Source organism: Ranitomeya variabilis, chromosome 4 (assembly GCF_051348905.1).
Source record: "Ranitomeya variabilis isolate aRanVar5 chromosome 4, aRanVar5.hap1, whole genome shotgun sequence".
NCBI lineage: Eukaryota > Metazoa > Chordata > Amphibia > Anura > Dendrobatidae > Ranitomeya > Ranitomeya variabilis.
In genome coordinates this window covers 388,250,193-388,275,509 of record NC_135235.1, presented here as the reverse complement: position 1 = coordinate 388,275,509, position 25,317 = coordinate 388,250,193, and the positions used below count along the sequence as shown (strand labels likewise).

At 45.1% G+C, this 25,317-nt stretch overlaps 1 protein-coding gene across 1 annotated transcript in view; it reads right to left on the bottom strand.

Moving 5' to 3' along the window:
* The window catches only part of LOC143764867 (uncharacterized), a 50,939-nt gene that overhangs the window by 8,369 nt on the left and 17,253 nt on the right, over positions 1–25,317 (bottom strand). Inside the window, exons 6-14 of the mRNA XM_077250916.1 lie at positions 19,387–19,489; positions 19,200–19,288; positions 6,021–6,158; positions 5,737–5,925; positions 5,561–5,663; positions 2,607–2,659; positions 1,236–1,307; positions 995–1,087; positions 651–747 (exon numbers count right to left, since the gene is read on the bottom strand). Of these exons, the coding sequence (XP_077107031.1) occupies positions 651–747; positions 995–1,087; positions 1,236–1,307; positions 2,607–2,659; positions 5,561–5,663; positions 5,737–5,925; positions 6,021–6,158; positions 19,200–19,288; positions 19,387–19,489 (937 nt within the window). The remainder of the gene's footprint in view (positions 1–650; positions 748–994; positions 1,088–1,235; positions 1,308–2,606; positions 2,660–5,560; positions 5,664–5,736; positions 5,926–6,020; positions 6,159–19,199; positions 19,289–19,386; positions 19,490–25,317) is intronic.

The window sequence follows — 25,317 nt, the reverse complement described above, 5'->3', positions numbered from 1 at the left end:
GCCATGAGAGTTAAGGCAGAGCTTGAAAAAAATGGTGGTCACACAAAATATTGACACTTAGGGGTGTACTCACTTTTTGTTGCCAGAGGTTTAGACATTAATGGTAGTGTGTTGAGTTATTTAGAGGGCACACTACATTTACACTGTTATACAAGCTGTGCACTGACTGCTGGATATTGTGTCAACGTGTCAGATCTTCAGTGTTGTCCCATGAAAAGATATTATATTTACAAAAAGGTGAAGGGTGTACGCACTTTTATGAGACATCACGGTCTGTACTGGGACTGTGATACATGGCTATCCGATTTTGTCATTAGTGTGAGAGCACACAATATGGGTTATTGTGCTGCGGGACTAACAGCAGCAGACAGAATTGCACACAATTTTGGAAATAGCCGGGATTTTGAAATGTGTTTGTACAAAGCTTGTACAGGTAAAGGGCTGCATGCCCAAAGACTGCATTCCCAAACAGCGGAAATTGGCAATAAATCACATGCAGCTTTGCCATCTGGTTCTTAGCCACGCAGCACATTACCACCCAGAGTTGCACGGAGTATGGAGATCATTATTTCAGTGATTGTAATGTGACTAATTGTATATTTTGCTCATCTCCACCACTGCACACGGTGCTTCTGCCGAGCTGATCTCACCTGGTCCCCACTCTGGGTCATTTTGGAAGCACTGTGGGTTGTAATCTTCAGACTCCTTTACCATTTTCCGTAACCTATTCAAAAGAACTTGCAGGTCCTAAATGAATAAAAGATAGTTTATTATTTCCCACAGAGTAAGAGTATGACAATAAAATACTAAATAATGGCAAAGAACGGTGGGACTTAACCTTAATGCCATTTTATTATTTCCCACAGAGTAAGAGTATGACAATAAAATACTAAATAATGGCAAAGAACGGTGGGACTTAACCTTAATGCCATTTTTTCATTGCTCCTTTACATGTTCTTAGTTATATACAGTAGTTTGCGCTACGTTATATTACCGGATCATTTATTTTTGACAAGGGAACTTCATCTTCTGATTCAGTTTCTGACTGACTTTCATCATCTTCATAGTCTTCACTGTCAGACACCGTCTGATCAACAAAACAAGGGAAAAAATGCTTATGTACTGTGTCAAATTTTATAAAACTAAGAAAATCATCCTCTTCCCTCCCATAAAAATATACCTAAATAAAAGCAATGATTTTGTGCAGAACGGTTTGCCAAGTTACAAATGCTTACCTCTTCGGAGTCAGAAAAGTCAGTATCTCCCTGGACTGTATTTGGTTGACTATAAGGTGTATTTTGCGAGGACTAAAAAAAAAAAAAAAAAAAAAAAAAAAAAAAAACGGGCAGAAAGTTAAAACTCGTTAAAAAAAAAAAATCTAATTTGTGCAATATGAAGAATAATCTGTCTGAAACCTTACATACTTCAAAAAACTGACCGTCACATCCAAACATAGACTAAGTGTGAACAGGTGCTGAACCTAGAGTCACCAACTCGTATACTCTCAAACAAAAAGGCAGCACACTGAAACGCCACAGCATTTAAATATGGAATATGAAAACTGAATTGCATTACTGCATTAGAAATTTGAAAAGTTGAGAAAATTTAGCGCATAAATTGGCCAATTCATGTGTACCTGGAAGCCACGGCAAGGCATTTCCTGGAAACGAGAAATGCCTTAACGTGGCTTCCAGGTACACATGAATTGGCCAATTTATGCGCTAAACTTTCTCAACTTTTCATATTTCTAATGCAGTAATGCAATTACATTTTCATATTCACATGCTTTGGCGCTACAGTGTGCTGCCTTTTTGAATCCTTACATAAACACAGTGTAATACAGTATGTACATATACAGTTAGGTCCAGAAATATTTGGACCGTGACACAAGTTTTGGCTTTTTAGCAGTTTACCAAAACGTATTGAAGATACAGTTCTATAGTCTGTACGGGCTTACAGCACACCCGGCCGTCCACTCTCTCATGAGAGATTAGGGCCGATTACCCTAATGATGCTCTGCTGCAAGCATGAGCCAAGTGTCTGCGCTCTGATTCTCCTGTATGAGAGAATCGTAGCACGGGTGCGGAGGAGACGGAGAAAGTAAATTCTCCATCCACTCCACTGCCGGCATCCGCAGTAATCGGACTGCACGGGGACGTAATGATGAACAAATGAGCTGAGATAACATGTTATCCGATCATCTTGGGTTTGCTGGGATAATATATTCGAGTCCCTGCGGTTGCATGTTTTTTGGCGGTAGATAGCCTGAACACATGCGGGGATTGCCAAACAAACATGCAATCCCTGCATATGTTGCAGATGTCTAACGCCACAAAACATACAGCTGCAGGGACTCGAATATATTATCTGAGCACACCCAAGATACTTGGATAACACCTGAGCATGCTCGGATAACTACTGGGATGACATCAGTTGTCACGAGGAGAGTCTGGAGAAGTCACATGAGAGGCTGTCAGACAAACCATCATTCAGCCGACAGCTACCTATTGTGTCTTAAGTGTCCCCAAACACATTTGCTAAAATATTAGTAAGGTGGCTAACTCTTTTAAGGCATCGTATTTTTTAAGGCATGGTGAAGTACTGACATCTCTGCAAGGCGCATCATCTCTTTTCAGAAAACCTTGACTGGTGCGCTGACCTAAAAGATCCAAAAGGAAGAAAAATACATCTATTAAATCAACAATGTACTATTCTTCTCTCAACACCCCCCCCCCCCCCCTCACACTGAGAAGACCAATTACTCTCAACTTTCTAACAATGACTAACACACCACCTCTATTTGACAGCAGAAGGATAATTTTCTGAGTGTTGACAAGTTATCAGACAGGGATAATAAAAGACCCCCCCTACCAGTTTCAGCACCACGATTAACAATGATAGTGGCAATCAGTTGGATGGAAGCTTGTTAGTACAGACGGGAATATAACAGGACAGAGGAGCAACACCGGCGCAGCTTGTTGTTATAAAACCATTTTATAACTGCTCAGTCATGACATCTGGGTAAAACCAGTGGTATGAGAAACAAATGACTTCTTTGACTGAACATGTTTTCAGTGCTTCACTAGGATCCTCTTCAGGCTCAAGAGTTCATGAAGGTAGCGGTTTAAGTTCTCAGATTTAAATTCTAATTTTTGTTGTGAACAGGTCAAAGGTCATCCGTTAGAGTTTAATGAAAGACCTCTGTATGCGCCAAGCCAGGCCTCACAAAGACAGATCTTTCAGTGAACTTTAAAATGATGACCTCTGACCTTACTGTTAGTGACAAAAATTGAAACTAAACCGGAGAAACTAAACCACTACCTTCATGAAGCTGAAGAAGATCCTAGTGAAGCACTGAAAACGTGCTCGTCCAGATATGTCCTGCATTGTTTCCCACCCCACCGTTTTTACCAATGACCAGTAATAAAGTGGCATTAGAGCATTGCTATGCGCCCTTGCATAGCTCGTCACCACATGATATATAGTCCTACTACTCTATTAGCTACAGTAAAGACCAAAAGTTTGGACATTCTCATTTAAATATTTTTCTGTATTTTCATGACTATGAAAATTGTACATTCACACTGAAGGCATCAAAACTATGAATTAACACATGTGGAATTATATACTTAACAAAATAGTGTGAAACAACTGAAAATATGTCTGATATTCTAGGTTCTTCAAAGTAGCCACCTACTCTGCGGTCCAGCTCACCCCAAACCATCTCAATTGGGTTCAGGTCTGGTGACTGTGGAGGCCAGGTCATCTGGCGTAGCACCCCATCACTCTCCTTCTTGATCAAATAGCCCTTACACAGCCTGGAGGTGTGTTTGGGGTCATTGTTCTGTTGAAAAATAAATGATGGTCCAACTAAACGCAAACTGGATGGAATAGCATGCTACTGCAAGATGCTGTCGTAGCCATGCTGGTTCAGTATGCCTTCAATTTTGAATAAATCCCCAACAGTGTCACCAGCAAAGCACCCCAACACATCACACCTCCTCCTCCATGCTTCACGGTGGGAACCAGGCATGTAGAGTCCATCCGTTCACCTTTTCTGCGTCGCACAAAGACACGATGTTGGAACCAAAGATTTCAAATTTGGACTCATCAGACCAAAGCACAGATTTCCACTGGTCTAATGTCCATTCCTTGTGTTCTTTAGCCCAAACAAGTCTCCTCTGCTTGTTGCCTGTCCTTAGCAGTGGTTTCCTAGCAGCTATTTTACCATGAAGGCAGTTGTCTTAACAGTTGTTGTAGAGATGTGTCTGCTGCTAGAACTCTGTGTGGCATTGACCTGGTCTCTAATCTGAGCTGCTTTTAACCTGCGATTTCTGAGGCTGGTGACTCGGATAAACTTATCCTCAGAAGCAGAGGTGACTCTTGGTCTTCCTTTCCTGGGGCGGTCCTCATGTGAGCCAGTTACTTTGTAATGCTTGATGGTTTTTGCAACTGCACTTGGGGACACTTTCAAAGTTTTCCCATTTTTTCGGACTGACTGACCTTCATTTCTTAAAGTAATGATGGCCACTCGTTTTTCTTTACTTAGAATTAGTATTATGGCAAGAAAAAAGCAGCTAACAGTCTATTCAGTAGGACTATCAGCTGTGTATCCACCAGACTTCTGCTTAACCCAACTGATGGTCCCAACCCCATTTATAAGGAAAGAAATCCCACTTATTAAACCTGACAGGGCACACCTGTGAAGTGAAAACCATTTCCGGTGACTACCTCTTGAAGCTCATCAAAAGAATGCCAAAAGTGTGCAAAGCAGTCATCAAAGCAAAAGGTGGCTACTTTGAAGAATCTAGAATATAAGACATATTAGTTGTTTCACACCTTTTTGTTAAGTATATAATTACACATGTGTTAATTCATAGTTTTGATGCCTTCAGTGTGAATGTACAATTTTCATAGTCATGAAAATACAGAAAAATCTTTAAAGGAGAAGATGTGTCCAAACTTTTGGTCTGTACTGTATATACGGTACAACCTAAGGGAGCGCCCGAGCATCCTGGATTTTCTCTCCACATGTTAGACCAGTCAGATGCCATAGTGAAACTCCTCCTATAGGTTTACTTTTGCATTACTTTACTCAGTGTTATACTTACTAACAGTCATTTTCAGCACTTCCTGGCAAAGCTCTACCATCTTGTGACAGCAATTTCTGACTGTTGGGAAGTCAGAGGTAACACTCACAAGTTCTCAGAATGAGGCTCTCAAAGGATTGGTGACTTCTGGACACAGGAGCAATCTGTCAGGTCACAAACTGCTGGAGACCGACTGAAGCAGCACCAGGAAGAGCTGGTGTTTGTTACGAATAATACTAGGTGCAGGGAACTTCGTATAGTAGCACTACTCCACCACTTCATTAAAAAAAATGCTGGAGTGGTGCTTTCACCAAAGAATGCCCCTTATGAGGCAAAATGCCATAGTAAATTTAGCCCCTTATGTGACACCTCATTGTCAATCCGAATCTCCGGCAAAACGCAGCACTGTTGGCAGATATGAAGGCAAGCACTAATCTCCAGACATTAACATATAGGGTCTGGAATCTTACCTGGCGATGTAAGGCGCTTCATGTACAGATCCTTGTGTTGTTCAAAATACTCCCACTCCTCCACAGAGAAATAGACAGTGACATCCTGACACCTTAACGGGACCTAACATACAAACATATTCATCATCCAGACATTATGTACGCCGGTAACTGTGCCATGTCCCAGCAGCGCTCACCTCTCCGGTCAGCAGCTCATTCAGCTTGTTGGTGACTTCTAAGATCTTCTGCTCGTTGTGTATCTGACGGGTCAGAGAGTCAGAGGTTGGCAGCATGAGGGGGCTGTGGGTACTATTCTGACCTGCCAAGCCATGAATGGCGCCGCTAGGTATCACGTGCTCACCAGACGACTTCAGAATTACATAATCCTGGAAATTGAGTAAAGTAATAAAATCTGTCTCTGATTACTATCCAAACCGAATGTTCCACAGAAGACTACTACTCAGAAAACAGCAGCCCTCACCCCTCTGGAGAGCAAGTAGATGATCTCCATTGTAAGGTCCAATATCCTCTTATTAATGTGACTTCTATCCTTGTACATTATAAGATCTCTGAACACAGACTCCGGTCTAGGTGGGTGGAGATGACTGTGGTGGAACTTCTAAAACGAGACGAGACAAGCATTAGCAACCCTCTAAGCAGCTCCTAGCCCAAATTATAAAACGGGACATAAAACTCAACACCATATGAATTTTGTTTTTGAGAGTGATAGTCAGAATGAGTGAGAACTTTTCCTTTTCTTGGCAGTTAGCGGTTATCCATTATTTTCAATGGGGTTTGGGTTCTGGTGGAAGTTCGGGTACTGTTCTGGAAACCCGAACAAAAACCGTTCCATCCGTCCCTAGCGGTCACACCAAATATTTATGAGACTTAGATTTCTCTTTTGTTCATTCATTTTGCTACTAGTTTCATTGTTTTGAAGCTAGACATAAGTGCATAGAGTTCAACCTATTGCCTAACTTGTTGATCCAGATGAAGGCAAAAACCTCATGGAGTAGACACTAATAGCTTCATATTAGGAGAAAAATTCCTTCCCGATTATCAAACTAGTTCCCTGGATTAACACCCCATCACAGAATCTAGTACCTATAACCTGTAATCTTATATTTTTCAAGAAAGGCATCGAGACCCTTCTTGACTTTTAGTAGTGAATCAACCACTTCACCATCATGTAGAAGAGAGTTCCATAGTCTCGCTGCTCTTACAGTAAAGAGTCTGCATTGGATTATGATTAAACCTTCTCTAGACGCTGAGGATAGCAGACCCAAGTGAAATAAGATCATTAGAAAGAGATCGGTACCGTCCCCTCATATTTGCACATTGTAATAAGATTGCCCCTTAGCAGTTTTTTAAACTGAAAAACAAAACCCAAAGGTTAATGGGAACCTCTCAGGTCCCCCATGTCCTCCAACCCAGCAGCATTCACCTAGGTATGAGCAAACTCCCTGCCTAACCAGCCATGTTTAACGTTATTAAGTGAAAATGAGATATAAAAAAACTTTATACAGGGCTGGTTAGGCAGGGAGTTTGCTCATACATAGGTGAATGCTGCTGGTTTGGAGGGCATCGTGGACCTGACAGGTTCCCTTTAATCCCTTCATCACATGCACTGTACATGTACAGCACAAGTCGGAAGCAGCTGTATGGAGCAGCCTTAAGGGGTGCGCTCATCCCAGACCCAGCATATCACAGCTGTGTGTTACAGCCAGGACCTGCCTCTAACAACCACAGGTGGAGTCAAGCCATTGTTTGCGGTATTTAACAGGTAAACAATCTCTGATAGAGGCATTTAACATGCGCTGGCATGGGGGCGCGTCATTCCATCGGCTAATCAGCGAGCCTGTGACATGATCGCGGGTCACCAATGGGTTGCTATGACAGCCAGGGGTCTGTAGAAGACCTCCGTACTTGTCATTACTGAGCTCCTTTTAAACCCAGCCTGTGTCTGGGCTTCTAAGGAGACCGTGATTCCTGATATACAGAGATGCTATGGCACTGCTGCATACAGCACAAGCGGTCAGGCGATCTCTGTTTCTAGTCCTATAAGGTGATTAGCAAGAACAGTGAAAAGTTATAACAAAAAATTAAAAAATAATAAGTTTAAAAAATGAACAAGAAACCCTAAAAAGTTCAAATCAGTTTCTTTCCCCCTTTAATCCCTTACTGACGTCGGACGGAATAGTCGAACATCAGTACCCCCGCTTTGAGGTGGGCTCCGGCGGTGAGGCCACCTCAAAGCTGCGACATGTCAGCTGCTTTGAACAGCTGATATGTGCCCGCATTAGGTGCGGGTGGAATTGCGATCCGCCCATCCCTATTAACTAGTTACCATAAATGCCGCTGTCAAACTCTGACAGCGACATTTAACTAGCGCTTCCAACCATCCGCCGGGAAATACGTGCACCCCCGTCACGTGATCATGGGTCATCGGTGCATTGGCATAACAACCAGAGGTCTTCTGAAGACCTTTGTGGTTGTTGATGCCAGATTGCGGTGAGTGCCACCCTGTGGTCGGCACTCATAGCAATGCTGTAATTCTACTACATAGGGGTGATCTGATGATCGCTCCTATGTAGCTGGGCCGATCCAGTTGTGCGAGCTTCTAGACTCCCATGGAGGCTATTGAAGCATGGCAAAAGTTTAAAAAAAAAAAAAAAAAAAAAAAGGCGATTTTTGTGTACTCACCGTAAAATCGCTTTCTCTTAGCCTCTAATTGGGGGACACAGGACCATGGGTGTTATGCTGCTGTCCACTAGGAGGCGACTCTATGCATAATCTGAAAAAGATTAACCGTGGCTCCTCCTCTGCAGTATACACCCCTGGACGGCGTCAGTCTTCTCCAGTTTTGTGCAAAAGCAGTAGGAGGAATGTAACATGAATAACATAGACATGCCTATAAGGCGGCCACTATGTATGAGCTCAAAGAACAATATGAGAACTCAACAGTAACAACGGCCCGAAAAGGGCAACAGGGTGGGAGCTGTGTCCCCCAATTAGAGGCTAAGGTGGTGAGTACACAAAAATCTCCTTTACTCTGTCGCCTCATTGGGGGACACAGGACCATGGGACGTCCCAAAGCAGTCCCTGGGTGGGAAGCAATGGACGAATATTGTGCAGACAGGCCCCTATACTTGGGGCACAGCCCCTGCAGAACACATCTACCCAGACTCGCTCCGCTGAGGACTGGGTATGAACCCTGTAGTGTTTAGTAAACGAGTGTGGGCTAGACCAAGTGGCCGTCTTACACACTTGTTGTGCCGAAACCTGGAGCCGAATGGCCCAGGAGGCCCCTACCGCCCGTGTAGAGTGTGCCGTAATACCGGCTGGAAGAGGAGAATTCTTAAGGTGGTAGGCCTCTTGTATGGTGGATGTGATCTTCCTGGCAAGGGTAGCTTTGGAAACTGGCAGACCCTTGCGGCCGCCTTCCGGAAGAAGGAAAAGGGATCAGACCTCCGGAAGGACGCAGTCCTAGACACATATATATGCAATGCCCTGTCAAGGTCAAGCGCATGCACAGCCTTCTCCACTCTATGAACCGGGACCGGACAAAGGGAAGGCAGAGAAATGTCCTCATTGAGGTGGAAGTTGGACACAACCTTTGGAAGGAAGGATGGGACCGTACAGAGAACTACCTTGCCCTGGTGAAAAACCAGGAAGGGCCGTCTGCAGGAGAGTGCTGTCAGTTCAGACACCCTGTGTAGCGAGGTGATTGCCACCAGGAAAAAAACACCTTCTGGGAAACCCCCTGAAGAAAAGTCCTTACTCGCGGCTTGGTAGCAATGCGCCTTTGAAAAAAAGCACTGAGAGGGCTGACACCTGGCTCTTAGGCAAGCCCAGGGACAGCCTGGCCTCCAGACCCGATTGGAGAAAAAACAGGTAGTTTGGGGAGGGAAGAAGGGAATGGGGTCTGGCAGCGATATTCGCACCAGGTAAAGAGAACTTTCCAGGTACGGTCATAGATCTTGGCAGAGGCTGTCTTCCGTGCCCTGATCATGGTCCTAATGACGTCCGTCGAGAGCCCTGCCTGGGTTAGAACCCAGGTTTCAAGGGCCACGCCGTCAAATTGAGAGCCCCTGAGTTCTGGTGGTAGAACGGGCCTTGTGATAGAAGATCCGGGCGGTCGGGGAGGCGCCAGGGGGCGTCTGCTGAAAGTTGTATGACGTCGGCGTACCATGTACGTCTGGGCCAGACCGGTGCGATTAAGATGGTTGGAACTCCATCTTGCTTGATCTTCCTCACCACTCTGGATAACAGGGGGAGAGGTGGAAAAATGTACAGAAGCTGGAACTGGGTCCAGTCCTGAACCAGAGCGTCTGCTCCGAGTGACCGTGGATCGTGTGCTCTGGCCATGAAGTTGGAGACTTTGGCATTGAAGTGGGATGCCATTAGGTCAACATCCGGGGTCCCCCAGCGATGGCAGATCTGGTGAAAAATTTTGGGATGGAGAGACCACTCTCCCGAATCTATTCCTTGTCGTCTGAGGAAGTTTGCTTCCCAGTTGTCCACACCCGGAATGTGGACCGCCGAGAGAACCGAGCCTGTGTCCTCCACCCAGTGGAGGATGTGTGACACTTCTCGCATCGCCTGGGTACTGCGGGTCCCCCCTTGGTGATTCACATATGCCACAGTCGTGGCATTGTCCGATTGTATTCTGATGTGAGAGGCTGCCAGTAAGTGATGGAAGGCCCTCAATGCCAGGAGGATGGCACGAATTTCCAGGATGTTGATGGGCATGGTCGCGTTCACTGGGGATCATTTGCCCTGTGCCCTGTTGTGTAGGTGCACTGCACCCCAACCCGTCAGGCTCGCATCAGTGGTCAGAATCTTCCAGTGACCTGTGAGAAAGGATTTCCCCTTTGCTAGCGAGGTTGGCTTGAGCAACCAGTGCAGGGACCTCCGGGCTGACGACATTAGCTGGAATTCCCTGTCGAAAAGAAAAAGGATTCCTGTCCCAGGACTTGAGAATGGCTAGTTGGAGAGGCCTGAGGTGAAACTGGGCCAAATGGGACCGCTTATATTACTGCCCCCATCCTGCCGAGGACTCTCATGGCAAACCGGAGATCGAGGGGGTTTGCGGAGGAGGATGCGAACTCCTAGGCGGAGAACCAGTGCCTTGTCCCTGGGAAAGAGGACTGGAGGTGTTGTGTAGCATTCCCAGGAAGGTCAGAGACTGACTCAGGGTTGGTGATGACCTTTGTAGGTTGACTAACCAGCCCATGCGACTCAGAGTGTCGGTTGTGATTGAGACGCTGAGCTCGCAGTCCTTGAAGGTAGGAGCCTTGATGAGTAGATCGTCCAGGTATGGAACGACTACTATGCCTCTGGAGTGCAGGACGTCCATGGTGGCTGCCGTGACCTTGGTAAACACTCTGGGAGCTGTGGCGAGTCCGAACGGGAGAGCCACGAACTGGTAGTGGTCCTGGTCGATTGCGAACCTGAGAAAAAAACTGATGAGCAGGTGCAATCGGTATATGCAGGTATGCGTCTTGTATATCTATGAAGGCGAAATATTCTCCCTTCTCCATGGACGCAATGATGGACTGAAGGGACTCCAGCAGAAGTGACGAACCCGTACGTATTTGCTGAGTTGTTTTAGGTCCAGTGTGGGCCGTACTCTGCCTCCTTTCTTGGGGACTACGAATAGATTGGAGTAGAACCCTCGGAAGCACCCGGCAGCGGGAACCGGTACTATGACTCCTGCTTGAAGAAGCGAGGAAACCGTTTGGTGGAAGGCACGAGCCTTGGCTGGCGGTTTTGGGGGAACAGAGAGGAAGAATCGGTTTGGTGAGTTGGAAGTTGAACTCTATCTTGTATCCGGAAGACACTAGTTCCCTGACCCACCTGTCTTCTGTAGTAGGCATCCAGACTTGCTAAAAAGAGCAAAGTCGCCTACGGGTGGGATGTCTTCCGGGGTCTGTGAGTCATGAGGAGGAAAAAAGTCTGAGGTTTTCCTCCTTTGGGCTTTGACTTGCCTGCTTTTAACTGCCAGGTCTTGTCCAACCTTTGCGTCGACCGTGAGTTGTCCCTGTGTGGGGAACGGTTACGTGCTGGACGTGAGACGGACCAGCCCGAGGAATTCCGAGAGGATCGGAATCGGGTTTGTTACACTTCTTGTAATTGCGTATAGGTTTCAGTTGAGGGAGAGAGGTACTCTAACCCCCAATGGCGTTGGATATCATTGTGTCCAACTCTTCACCGAAAACGTCACCCACTGAGATACGGGAGGTGCGTGAGGGACTTCTTTGAAGCTGCGTCCGCTTTCCATTCCGCAGCCAGAGGATACGCCGAATCATGATGGCGTTTGATGCTATCCCCGTTACGCCCCTTGCTGAATCCACAGCTGCATGAAGCATGTAATCTGCTACAACTGCTATTTGAACCGCTTGGTCCGACAGCTCAGGAGCAGATGCTTGGAGGCCAGCTTGTAAATTTTTGTCCCAAGCCAGGATGGCCTTGGCAGCCCAAACTGAAGCGAACGCGGGAGCCAGGGAGGCCCCTGCCGCCTCGAAAAATTGAACGAGCCATGCGTTCTACCTGCTGGTCTGCTGCGTCTCTGAGGGTTGAGCTATCTGGCAGTGAAAAGAGGGTCTGTGCTGCTAGTCTAGAGACTGGGTGGTGCACTTCGGGTGGATCTATCCATTCCTTGGTGTCCTTCTGTGGGAAAAGGTACTTTGCCTCCAGATATTTGCGATTAGCGAATTTTTTTTCTCAGGCTGTGAGAGCTGCTTTTTAAGGATCGCTTTAAACTCTGGGTGGTTAGAGAAAACCTTAGGCGGCTTCAGAGGTCCTTCAAGAGAAATCTTGTTCTGGGGCCTCTGGTGGCAGATTAGAACTGTCCAGCACCCGATGGATGGAAGAGATTATGTCCTCGACTAGCGCTGTATTGCTAGGGGGGATTGGGATCAGGAACCCCTCCGTTTCCCTGTCTGAGTCGGAGTCACAGATGCCTTCTGAATCCTGTGTTATCACTTAGGCGTCCCCTGCTGTGGTGAGCTGGGGAGGAGGCCTTCTCTGATCGGGGATTGCGGAGATGTGCATTGTCTGCCCCTGGAAGGGGACGGTCTAGATGACCTGGAACTGACCTGGAACTACGGTGTATCTCCCTAGAAAGGGATGACCGTGTGCTATGGGATGACGCAGATGGACTTGACCTATGGATCCGCTTGCGTCCTGACCTGGACGTGGATGTGCCAGGTCGTTCTGTTCCTGAGTCAAGCTCTCCCTTTGCTGGGTAACGGTCATAGCCGAGGCATGACTCTGCAGAGCCTCAAGCAATGTGGAGGTTTGTTATCTATAGACTGCGTCATAGATTGCGACCTCTGAGTGACCCATTCCGGCGTGGCATTAGACACCGAGGCATTGGCAGGGGCTTCTTGGGGCTCTGACGCAGTAGTCTGGATGCAGTCCTGGCAGTGCGTACGTGCTGCCACTGGGGAGAGCGGTCCTGCAGGCTGCCCGGTTCTCCTGGACCTTGAGCCCGGCGTAGTGCACAGAGTGCAGAAGGGCCTGCAGAGGACCTTACAGGGGTAGCTATGCAGAGGACCCTATAGGAGAGCCTTATAGGGAATATGGATTCACAGCCGAGTAAAACAACCCAGCTGTGATCTTACTCCATCAGTTTGCCCCTAGGTCCAGCGCCGAAGGTCCACAGTCCTATGCCCCCCGAAGACTGGCTGGCCTGGTCCTGCTGACCAGGATGCAGGGATAATCCTTGCTGCAGTAGAAATGGCCGCCGAGGAGAAGAGGCAAGGGGAGAAGGGGGCGGAGAGCTGAGAAAAAAGGCGGCAAAGCTGTGGAAAAAGGCGCCCTGTCTCGATCCGCCCCCTCTATGACACTGTAGAGTGTCACATTTGTCATCGGGGGGGGGGGGCGGAGAGGAGGCGGTGGCTTCAGCTAGGCCGAAGCCGGGCCTAAATTAGATGCCTGATGCTCAGAAAGGCTCCAGGCGGGTGCGGAAGTCCGGGGGGGGAAGTTTTGAACCAGAACCCCCCCCCCCCGCCGGTATCGCCGAGTTCATAATCGCCCAATCTATCAATTTTTTTAAAAAAAATTAACCTGATCGCTAAAAGGCTTAGCGAGAAAAAAATTTGCAACGCCAGAATTAAATTTTTTGGGTTGCCGCGACATTGCATTCAAATGCAATAACAGGCAATCAAAAGAACTTAACTGCACCGAAATGGTATCATTAAAAACGTCAGCTCAACGTGCAAAAAAATAAGCCTTCACCCGACCCCAGATCCTGAAAAATGGAGACGCTACGGGTATCAGAAAATGGCGCAATCTTTTTTTTTTTTGCAAAGTTTGGAATTTTTTTTTTTACCACTTAGATAAAAAAGAACCTACACATGTTTGGTGTCTATGAACTCGTAATGACCTGGAGAATCATAATGGCAGGTCAGTTTCAGCATTTAGTGAACCCAGCAAAAAAGCCAAAACAAAAAACAAGTTTTTGGGGGGATTGCACTTTTTTTGCAATTTCACTGCACTTGGAATTTTTTTCCCCATTTTCTAGCACATGGTAAAACCAATGGTGTCGTTCAAAAGTACAACTCATCCCACAAAAAATAAGCCCTCACATCGCCATATTGACGGAAAAATAAAAAGGTTATGGCTCTGGGAAGGAGGGGAGTGAAAAATGCAAAACCAAAAAAAAGCTTCAGGGGTTAAATCTAATATATAAAGATGAATGTGTGTGTGTGTGTGTGTGTGTGTGTGTATGTCTGGGATTGGCATCTGCACCGTCGCAGCTACAGCCACAAAATTTTGCACAGTCACATGTCTGGACCCTGAGAGCGTCATAGGCTATGTTGTGAGGCGAAATTTTAACCCCGCGCGTTCCAATTCACCAAACAATTTTGCCACTATCTACATAATGGGGAAAAAGTGAAAGGAAAAGTGTTGGAGGCAAATTGACAGCTGCCAGATGTGAACAAGGGGGACTTAAAGAATGAGAGCGATGGCGCCAAAGAGTATATACCGTACAGTTGCTAAGGTGGGGCCCCGACATGGGATACTCACCACACACGGGGATATGAACACACAAAATGCGCCACACACTACCACGTGCTTGAACACATATACCATCCTCAGCACACATTTCACCACACATACACCAACCTCGCCACAGAAAAGTCAAAACACAAAAGTAGCTCAAAACTCGCCACATGCAAAACTAGGCTCACGCAAAACTCGCCACACGTGCAAAACTCACCTCATGGAAAACTCGCCACACGCAAAACTTGCACACGCGGAAAAATTGCCACATGCACAAAAGTTGCACATACTCAAAACGCACCACACATAAAACTTGCCACGCGCAAAACTCACCATGCGCAAAACTTGCTGCACACAACTTGCTACACTAACCTGTCACATACAACTCGACACACAAAAAGTTGCTACACGCATGTCGCCACACAAAACTCATCTCACAAAAGTCGCTACATGCATGTCGCCACACGCAACTCACACACAACTTGACACATGAAACTCGCCCTAAAACACACACAAGTCTGGTATTATCCTTCAAAAATAAAAATCTGATTAATAAGCAGACAAACTACAAGAGCAACAAATGTACCATATAGGAAATACGGCAGTTGTCAGCCACATGACCTGTCTATTATGTGTATGTGTGAGCTAATATATACTGCTTCTGGAGGGCTTCCTGTTGGCTGGGGATTTATCAGGCTGCCAATTTAGCGTAAAAATACTGAGCAAATAACGTGTGAACGAGGTCTAATACAGGAGGAGATGACACACATATATACTATATACAGGGGAGATGACACACGTATATACTATATACAGGGGAGATGACACGTATATACTATATACAGGGGAGATGACACATATACTATATACAGGGGAGATGACACACGTATATACTATATAAAGGAGGAGATGACACATATATACTATATACAGGGGAGATGACATACATGTACATACTATATACAGGGGAGATGACACAGGTATATACTATATACAGGAGATGACACGTATATACTATATACAGGGGAGATGACACACAGATATATACTATATACAGGGGAGATGACAGGTATATACTATATACAGGAGGAGATGACATACAGGTACATACTATATACAGGAGGAGATGACATACAGGTACATACTATATACAGGAGGAGATGACATACAGGTATATACTATATACAGGAGGAGATGACATACAGGTACATACTATATACAGGAGGAGATGACATACAGGTACATACTATATACAGGGGAGATGACACAGGTATATACTATATACAGGAGGAGATGACACACGTATATACTATATACAGGGGAGATGACACAGGTATATACTATATACAGGGGAGATGACACACGCATATACTATATACAGGAGCAGATGACACACAGGTATATACTATATACAGGAGATGACACACGTATATACTATATACAGGAGGAGATGACATACAGGTACATACTATATACAGGGGAGATGACACAGGTATATACTATATACAGGAGGAGATGACACACGTATATACTATATACAGGGGAGATGACACAGGTATATACTATATACAGGGGAGATGACACACGCATATACTATATACAGGAGCAGATGACACACAGGTATATACTATATACAGGAGATGACACACGTATATACTATATACAGGAGGAGATGACATACAGGTACATACTATATACAGGAGGAGATGACACAGGTATATACTATATACAGGAGCAGATGACACAGGTATATACTATATACAGAAGCAGATGACACACGTATATACTATATACAGGAGGAGTTGACTTACAGGTATATACTATATATAAGGGAGATGACAAACATGCACCGCATTTTCCGGCGTATAAGACGACAGGGCGTATAAGACGACCCCCCAACTTTTCCAGTTAAAATACAAAATCTTCTTAAAAGTCGGGGGTGGTCTTATACGCTGTATGTCGTCTTATAGGGCCGGTCACTAATGTGCCTTTTGGGGGGGGGGAGAGTGGTCCCGATGACGAAGAGGGGGCGTCTCACAGGAAAGTGTGAGTGGAGTATGCCCCATTACCTCCTTGTAGCTGCAGCGTCAGCGTGGGGTGCTGGGGAGCGGCGGCGCCTGCTCCTCTTTGTGCCGTGTGGGTGCTGTGGGGCGGCGGCTCCTCTTCGTGCAGCGTCGGGGCTCTGTCCTGTGGGGCGGCGGCGGCGTATCTTGCATGCAGAGTCAGTCGGGGCTCCTCCGGCATCTCCTCAAAGCCCGGAGGCACCGGCAGCTCCATTGCTGCGATGTGGTGGCCTCCGGGAAAATGGCCGCTGGGGGCGGCGCATGCTCAGATTCAGATCTCGTCTCCCGAGATCTCGGGACGAGATCTGAATCTGAGCATGCGCCGCCCCCAGCGGCCATTTTCCCGGAGGCCACCGCATCACAGCAATGGAGCTGCCGGTGCCTCCGGGCTTTGAGGAGATGCCGGAGGAGCCCCGACTGACTCTGCATGAAAGATACGCCGCCGCCCCACAGCACAGAGCCCGACGCTGCACAAAGAGGAGCCGCCGCCCCACAGCACCCACGCGGCACAAAGAGGAGCAGCCGCCGCCGCTCCCCAGCACCACACGCTGACGCTGCAGCTACAATGAGGTAATGGGGCATACTCCACTCACACTTTCCTGTGAGACGCCCCCTCTTCGTCATCGGGACCACTCCCCCCCCAACCATATACACCCGGCGTACAAGACTATACCCGGCGTATAAGACGACCCCCGACTTTTAAGAAGATTTTCAGGGGTTAAAAAGTCATCTTATAAGCCGGAAAATACGGTATATACGGAGGGGAAAATGAGAGGTGTGAGGTGAAAATGAAAAGGTGAGTGCAAAATGAGAGGAGTGAGGGAAAATAGTGGAGTGATCGGAAAATGACAGATGTGAGGTCGAAATGACAAGTTTTAGGAGGGGAATGAGAGGAGTGAGGGGGAAAATGAGAGGAGTGAGGGGGAAAATGAGAGATGTGAGGGGGAAAATGAGAGAAGTGAGGTGCTATAACTAACCACAGATATTTACTATGCCCAGGCAACGCCAGGCTCTTCAGCTAGTATAAAACATAATTTAAAAAAATACACTTGTGGTATCGCCGAGTTAAGAAAAGTCTGATCTTTCGAAATATGAAAATGAATTAACCCGATTTTAAAAACAAATAAAATTCAAGAATTATGTTTTTTTTGGTCACTGCATTTCCACAAAAAATGCTGTAACACGCGATCAAAACATCACATCTATCAAAAAATGGTATTAATAAATTCAGTCTCACCCCACATAAAATAACCCATCACACAGCCCCATCTATGAAAAAATGAACACATTATAGATCTTGCAAAATGGCGACAACTCCAAAATGTTTTTTTGGGCAAACTTCAGATTTTTTTTCACCACTAAAATATTATATATATATATATATATATATATATATATATATATATATATATATATATATATATATATATATATATATATATATATATATATATATATATAATATATAATATATTCTGAGGTCCACTTCCGTCTGTTTGTCTGTTACGGAAATCCCGTGTCGCTGATTGGTTGCGGCCGGCTGGGTGCGACCAATCAGCGACAGGCACAGTCCGGCCGCAAATTGTGCTATATACTACGTGGCTATGCTATATACTACGTGGCTGTTATATACTGCGTGGGCTTTGCTATATACTACATGGGCTGTGCTATATACTACATGGGCTGTGCTATATACTACGTGGGCTGTGCTATATACTACGTGGCCGGCCGCGAACAATAAGCGACAGGCACAGTCCGGCCGCGAATTGGCGTGGAATTTTAACCACGCTTCGCTCTCAAGAGTGTATAGTTAGTGGCTGACAGCCAAGTTTTTCTTTTATAGAATTTGTGTTTTGCTTTTGCAGAATTTTGTACAAAGACAATAAAACTGGTCACAGCCAGTTGCATCAAACTTATCTGCTGAGAATTGTGTCTGAAAATGCCCAGCGCATCCAGGAGATGTTGACCCATGAGCTGATGCCCTAACCTGTCACTAAGACATGTGTCTATACATTACATATACTGTGACAAAGTAACTGGTAAAGTGCTGGAGGGGAGATAGGTTTCACTACACTTAATGGCGTCAGTGATATATAACCCAGAGTTTTTCCTCCAGCACACTAAGTGCTGTGAGATATTAAGCTAATTTGTAAATGGGCTGGCTTTTATGAGGACATCCATAGAGCGGGTGGGAGGAGGACCACCTTATCTCCACCTCAGGGTGTGGTCTGGGGCACAAGTAGCTGGCATCCAAATGCAGCAGTGTTCCGTGTCTGGAGAGGAACATGCCAGAAGTGTTTTTGATTATGCCTGAACCGTGGGTCTTGCTAACACCAAGCATGCTGATCCTTTCTAATACAAGGACTGTGCTAGTGCTATCATTTTCCTTTTGTTTTGCCCAGAGGGCCGTGTTTACTTTTTTGCTTTAGCTTGGTTTATGCTGCATCTAATTAAACCAAGTGCATTCAGCAACAGTGGTGCCTTGTCTACCTCCGTGTACAGCAGACTGAGTAGTTATAGCATAATACATTCATATAATTTGGCAAAAAAATAAATAACATGAATAAATAGCAAAAAATATATACCTGCATAAAGCCTGTATCCAACTCGGTCTTACATATCAGATATGGATCAATGAGGCACTCCTCTGATGCATTTCTGATTCCGGATGTTTCTACACGATATAAATAATGTGACTAATGTAACCACTACATTGCAGCAAGTCCAAAACGAGCAAAATAAATCAATGTGTTCACACCGATTTGCTCTTACCTGGGCATATAGCTGTAGGAATAGCCTCCTCCTTGCATGGATGAGGATAACTAATATGATATGCGTCATCAGCTTCAACTTTAATACGTTTCATGACTCCATCCTAGATAATATACAGGTATTTAAAAATATTGATACCCACATCAGTAAGCCCTACTTCTCACTGCCAGAGATAGCCCCAGTAACATCACCTCCTGAGGACTGTTCTTCAGACAGTCACAAGTCTGACTGGCTGGGTAGCAGAGAACCAGTACACGTGCATCCTCCGCACCCTATGCGGCATTTACATTTGTACCCATACAACAGAATCACAAACTGTGTGACCAATTTCTGGGGGCTTTCTAAAAGTCTCAGAATGTCGGAGCTAGCTTATTGTAGGGTATCAGGAGAATACCACTTACAGTGGGGCAAAAAAGTATTTAGTCAGTCAGCAATAGTGCAAGTTCCACCACTTAAAAAGATGAGAGGCGTCTGTAATTTAAATCATAGGTAGACCTCAACTATGGGAGACAAACTGAGACAAAAAAAATCCAGAAAATCACATTGTCTGTTTTTTTATCATTTTATTTGCATATTATGGTGGAAAATAAGTATTTGGTCAGAAACAAACAATCAAGATTTCTGGCTCTCACAGACCTGTAACTTCTTCTTTAAGAGTCTCCTCTTTCCTCCACTCATTACCTGTAGTAATGGCACCTGTTTAAACTTGTTATCAGTATAAAAAGACACCTGTGCACACCCTCAAACAGTCTGACTCCAAACTCCACTATGGTGAAGACCAAAGAGCTGTCAAAGGACACCAGAAACAAAATTGTAGCCCTGCACCAGGCTGGGAAGACTGAATCTGCAATAGCCAACCAGCTTGGAGTGAAGAAATCAACAGTGGGAGCAATAATTAGAAAATGGAAGACATTCAAGACCACTGATAATCTCCCTCGATCTGGGGCTCCACGCAAAATCCCACCCCGTGGGGTCAGAATGATCACAAGAACGATGAGCAAAAATCCCAGAACCACGTGGGGGGACCTAGTGAATGAACTGCAGAGAGCTGGGACCAATGTAACAAGGCCTACCATAAGTAACACACTACGCCACCATGGACTCAGATCCTGCAGTGCCAGACGTGTCCCACTGCTTAAGCCAGTACATGTCCGGGCCCGTCTGAAGTTTGCTAGAGAGCATTTGGATGATCCAGAGGAGTTTTGGGAGAATGTCCTATGGTCTGATGAAACCAAACTGGAACTGTTTGGTAGAAACACAACTTGTCGTGTTTGGAGGAAAAAGAATACTGAGTTGCATCCATCCAACACCATACCTACTGTAAAGCATGGTGGTGGAAACATCATGCTTTGGGGCTGTTTCTCTGCAAAGGGGCCAGGACGACTGATCCGGGTACATGAAAAAATGAATGGGGCCATGTATCGTGAGATTTTGAGTGCAAACCTCCTTCCATCAGCAAGGGCATTGAAGATGAAACGTGGCTGGGTCTTTCAACATGACAATGATCCAAAGCACACCGCCAGGGCAACGAAGGAGTGGCTTCGTAAGAAGCATTTCAAGGTCCTGGAGTGGCCTAGCCAGTCTCCAGATCTCAACCCTATAGAAAACCTTTGGAGGGAGTTGAAAGTCCGTGTTGCCAAGCGAAAAGCCAAAAACATCACTGCTCTAGAGGAGATCTGCATGGAGGAATGGGCCAACATACCAACAACAGTGTGTGGCAACCTTGTGAAGACTTACAGAAAACGTTTGACCTCTGTCATTGCCAACAAAGGATATATTACAAAGTATTGAGATGAAATTTTGTTTCTGACCAAATACTTATTTTCCACCATAATATGCAAATAAAATGATAAAAAAACAGACTGTGATTTTCTGGATTTTTTTTTCTCAGTTTGTCTCCCATAGTTGAGGTCTACCTATGATGTAAATTACAGACGCCTCTCATCTTTTTAAGTGGTGGAACTTGCACTATTGCTGACTGACTAAATACTTTTTTGCCCCACTGTATGTGCATCAAGAGACAATTGGTCAAAATTTGGAAACAAATGTCCACCTTATGTAGCTTGTAGGTCAAGAGTTGATGATACATTTCTCTATACCAGATGGAGCTTTGTTTTTCTGATACAGATCTACTGCATACAATGAAAACATAAAAATCTGGCTGTCTACAGCCACTAGAGGGAGCTTACAGGAATAAGTCACCAGGTTTTTCCTACCTAGGCACAGTCTCCAAATCCAGTGATGTGTCACTTACTGGGCTGTTTGCTGTCATTTTTATAAAATCCCCGATTTCTCGGCTGCAGATCTAGCAGCATCTTTGTGTACACTGTACTTGGACAGAAAGCTGCCCATCAGTGATAGGGGCGGGGTTCTATAGCGCTCACGAATGTGCAGGACTATATGGCAGCAGTTTCACTAGTTCTTTAGTGATAAATCTTCCAGTTGCTAAAACAGTGGTTTTATCAAAACTACAGCCAGTGGCCCAGTAAGTGACACATCAACGGAATCAGGGTCTCTGTCTCCACAATATGCTACATAGACTAAGTTGGAAAAACCTGCTGATCAATTCCCAGCGTTTTTCCCACACGGCAGACCATTAGTTCCTTTCTGAATACCGGCCTAGCAGAGGCTCATTCTGCGTGTCAGACTTAGGCCGGCGTCACACATGCGTGTTTTACGGACGTAAGAGCGCAAAAACTACGTCCGTAAAACTCGCATTACATACGGCACAATGATTCTCAATGGGTCTAGTCCTATCAGCCGTATATTACGGATCCGTAATATACAACGTTCTACGGCCGTACAAAATCGCAGCATGCTGCGTTTGTCAGCGTATTGCGCAAAAAAAATCGCCAATGAAAGTCTATGGGGGCGAGAAAAATACGAATTACACACGGACCAGCTGTGTTTATTTCATTAAAATACTTTTAAATCATGTGTGTGTGTGTGTTTTTTAACCCTTTCAAACAATTGGATTAATAATGGATAGGTGTCATAATTGACGCCTTTACATTATTAATCTGGCTTAATGTCACCTTACAATAGCAAGGTGACATTAACCCTTCATTACCCCATATCCCACCGCTACACGGGAGTGGGAAGAGAGTGGCCAAGTGCCAGAATAGGCGCATCTTCCAGATGTGCCTTTTCTGGGGTGGCTGGGGGCAGATGTTTGTAGCCAGGGGTGGGCCAATAACCATGGACCCTCTCCTGGCTATTAATATCTGCCCTCAGTCACTGGCTTTACCACTCTGGCGGAGAAAATTGCGCGGGAGCCCACGCCAATTTTTTCCGCCATTTAACCCTTTATTTTAGCAGCTACAGCGCCCACATTTTGCATACACACACTACTAACATTAGTAGTGTGGAATATGCAAAAAAAATGGGGATATGAGATGGTTTACTGTATGTAAACCATGTCTCATATCCTGTCGGGTTTGGGAAGGAGAAATGAAAAGCCGGCAAATGAATTACCGGCTTTTCACAGATATCGCGCTGAAGTAAATATAAATACAGAATATATATATATATATATATATATATATATATATATATATATATATATATATACACTCACCGGCCACTTTATTAGGTACACCTGTCCAACTTCTTGTTAACACTTAATTTCTAATCAGCCAATCACATGGCGGCAACTCAGTGCATTTAGGCATGTAGACATGGTCAAGACAATCTCCTGCAGTTCAAACCGAGCATCAGTATGGGGAAGAAAGGTGATTTGAGCGCCTTTGAACGTGGCATGGTTGTTGGTGCCAGAAGGGCTGGTCTGAGTATTTCAGAAACTGCTGATCTACTGGGATTTTCACGCACAACCATCTCTAGGGTTTACAGAGAATGGTCCGAAAAAGAAAAAAAATCCAGTGAGCGGCAGTTCTGTGGGCGGAAATGCCTTGTTGATGCCAGAGGTCAGAGGAGAATGGGCAGACTGGTTTGAGCTGATAGAAAGGCAACAGTGACTCAAATCACCACCCGTTACAACCAAGGTAGGCCTAAGAGCATCTCTGAACGCACAGTGCGTCGAACTTTGAGGCAGATGGGCTACAGCAGCAGAAGACCACACCGGGTACCACTCCTTTCAGCTAAGAACAGGAAACTGAGGCTACAATTTGCAGAAGCTCATCGAAATTGGACAGTAGAAGATTGGAAAAACGTTGCTTGGTCTGATGAGTCTCGATTTCTGCTGCGACATTCGGATGGTAGGGTCAGAATTTGGCGTAAACAACATGAAAGCATGGATCCATCCTGCCTTGTATGGAGCATCTTTGGGATGTGCAGCCGACAAATCTGCGGCAACTGTGTGATGCCATCATGTCAATATGGACCAAAATCTCTGAGGAATGCTTCCAGCACCTTGTTGAATCTATGCCACGAAGAATTGAGGCAGTTCTGAAGGCAAAAGGGGGTCCAACCCGTTACTAGCATGGTGTACCTAATAAAGTGGCCGGTTAGTGTATGTATGTATGTATGTATGTATGTATGTATGTATGTATGTATGTATGTATGTATGTATGTATGTATGTATGTATGTATGTATGTATGTATGTATGTATGTATGTATATATATATATATATATATATATATATATATATATATATATATATATATATATATATATATATATATATATATATATATATATATATATGTCTCAATGACATATATATATACTGTATATATGTTTTCCCGAAAATTTGAGCACATAAATCCATTAGATGTCGGTTTTGCAAGCCTGCGCGAAAATCTCGCAGTACGGATGCCATACGGATTACATACGGAGGATGCCATGCGCAAAATACGCTGACACACCCTGACTACGGATCAATATTTTGGGAACATTTCTCCGTATTACGGCCGTAGTACGGACGTATAATACGTTCCGTATTGTCTTACGCCAAGTGTGACGCCGGCCTTACTCTGAGAAAGTAGTGTAATACCACGGAATACAAATATGTAATTAAAGGTTTATTAATAAGTCAGCAAGAGGAAAAAGAAAGGTCAGCTCCTGTACCTGCTATAAATCAAAAGCTGGGTAACAGTAAAAAGTCGGCATTTCCACATGCTGACTTATCATTAAGAACTAAACTGCATATTTAAGGGAGTGTGAAACCGTAGAACATAGTGACGTGTAAGTATTTTACTGGATGCACAGCACTGACTGGTATCCTACTGTGCTTCCTCTAGTGGTGGCTCTAGGCACCTGGGAAATCTAAGGATATGTTCCCACGGTCAGGAATGGATCAGTATTTGCTCAGGATTTGACACAGGTGAAATCTGCACCAAATCTGCATCTGAGGTCACTGGCAGGCCACCTGTGTTTTTTATATGCGTTTTTGATGCATTTTTTCATTGCATGTGTTTTTTGCCACTTGAAATAAAGCTAATTGAAAGTTGGCTTCTGGGAAGGAAAAAAAAGTGATTTCCTGTTTGCAGATATATTGGGGTATGTTCCCACGGTCAGTAAACGCTGCGGGTTGGACGCTGCGTACATCCGGAGCGTTCAACCTGCAGTGTGCACATGTTACAGCATAGTGGGTGGGATTTCAAGAAATCCAGTGCCTACTATGCGTGCACCGATGCCCGCAGCTCACCCGCAGAGACGGACATGCGGTGAGTCTTTCCAGACCACAGCATAACAATTTATGTAGATGAAACCTTCAGTCTCCGCAACGTAAACGACCCATTCCCCATCATTAGATGCGGTAAAACCGCATTATTTTCCTAACCACATGCGTATTAAGTGCGGGAACACAGCTTACTACCCATGTGTACTATTTACATAATGGTGAATCTTGTAACACAGCTAGAAGTACATAACACAGGAAGTGGAGGAAAGCACTGAGATGGAAGTAGAGGCCCCATTTAATAAATGAATAATATTTTTTTTAAAAATGGAGTGGGGTTCCACTCTGGTT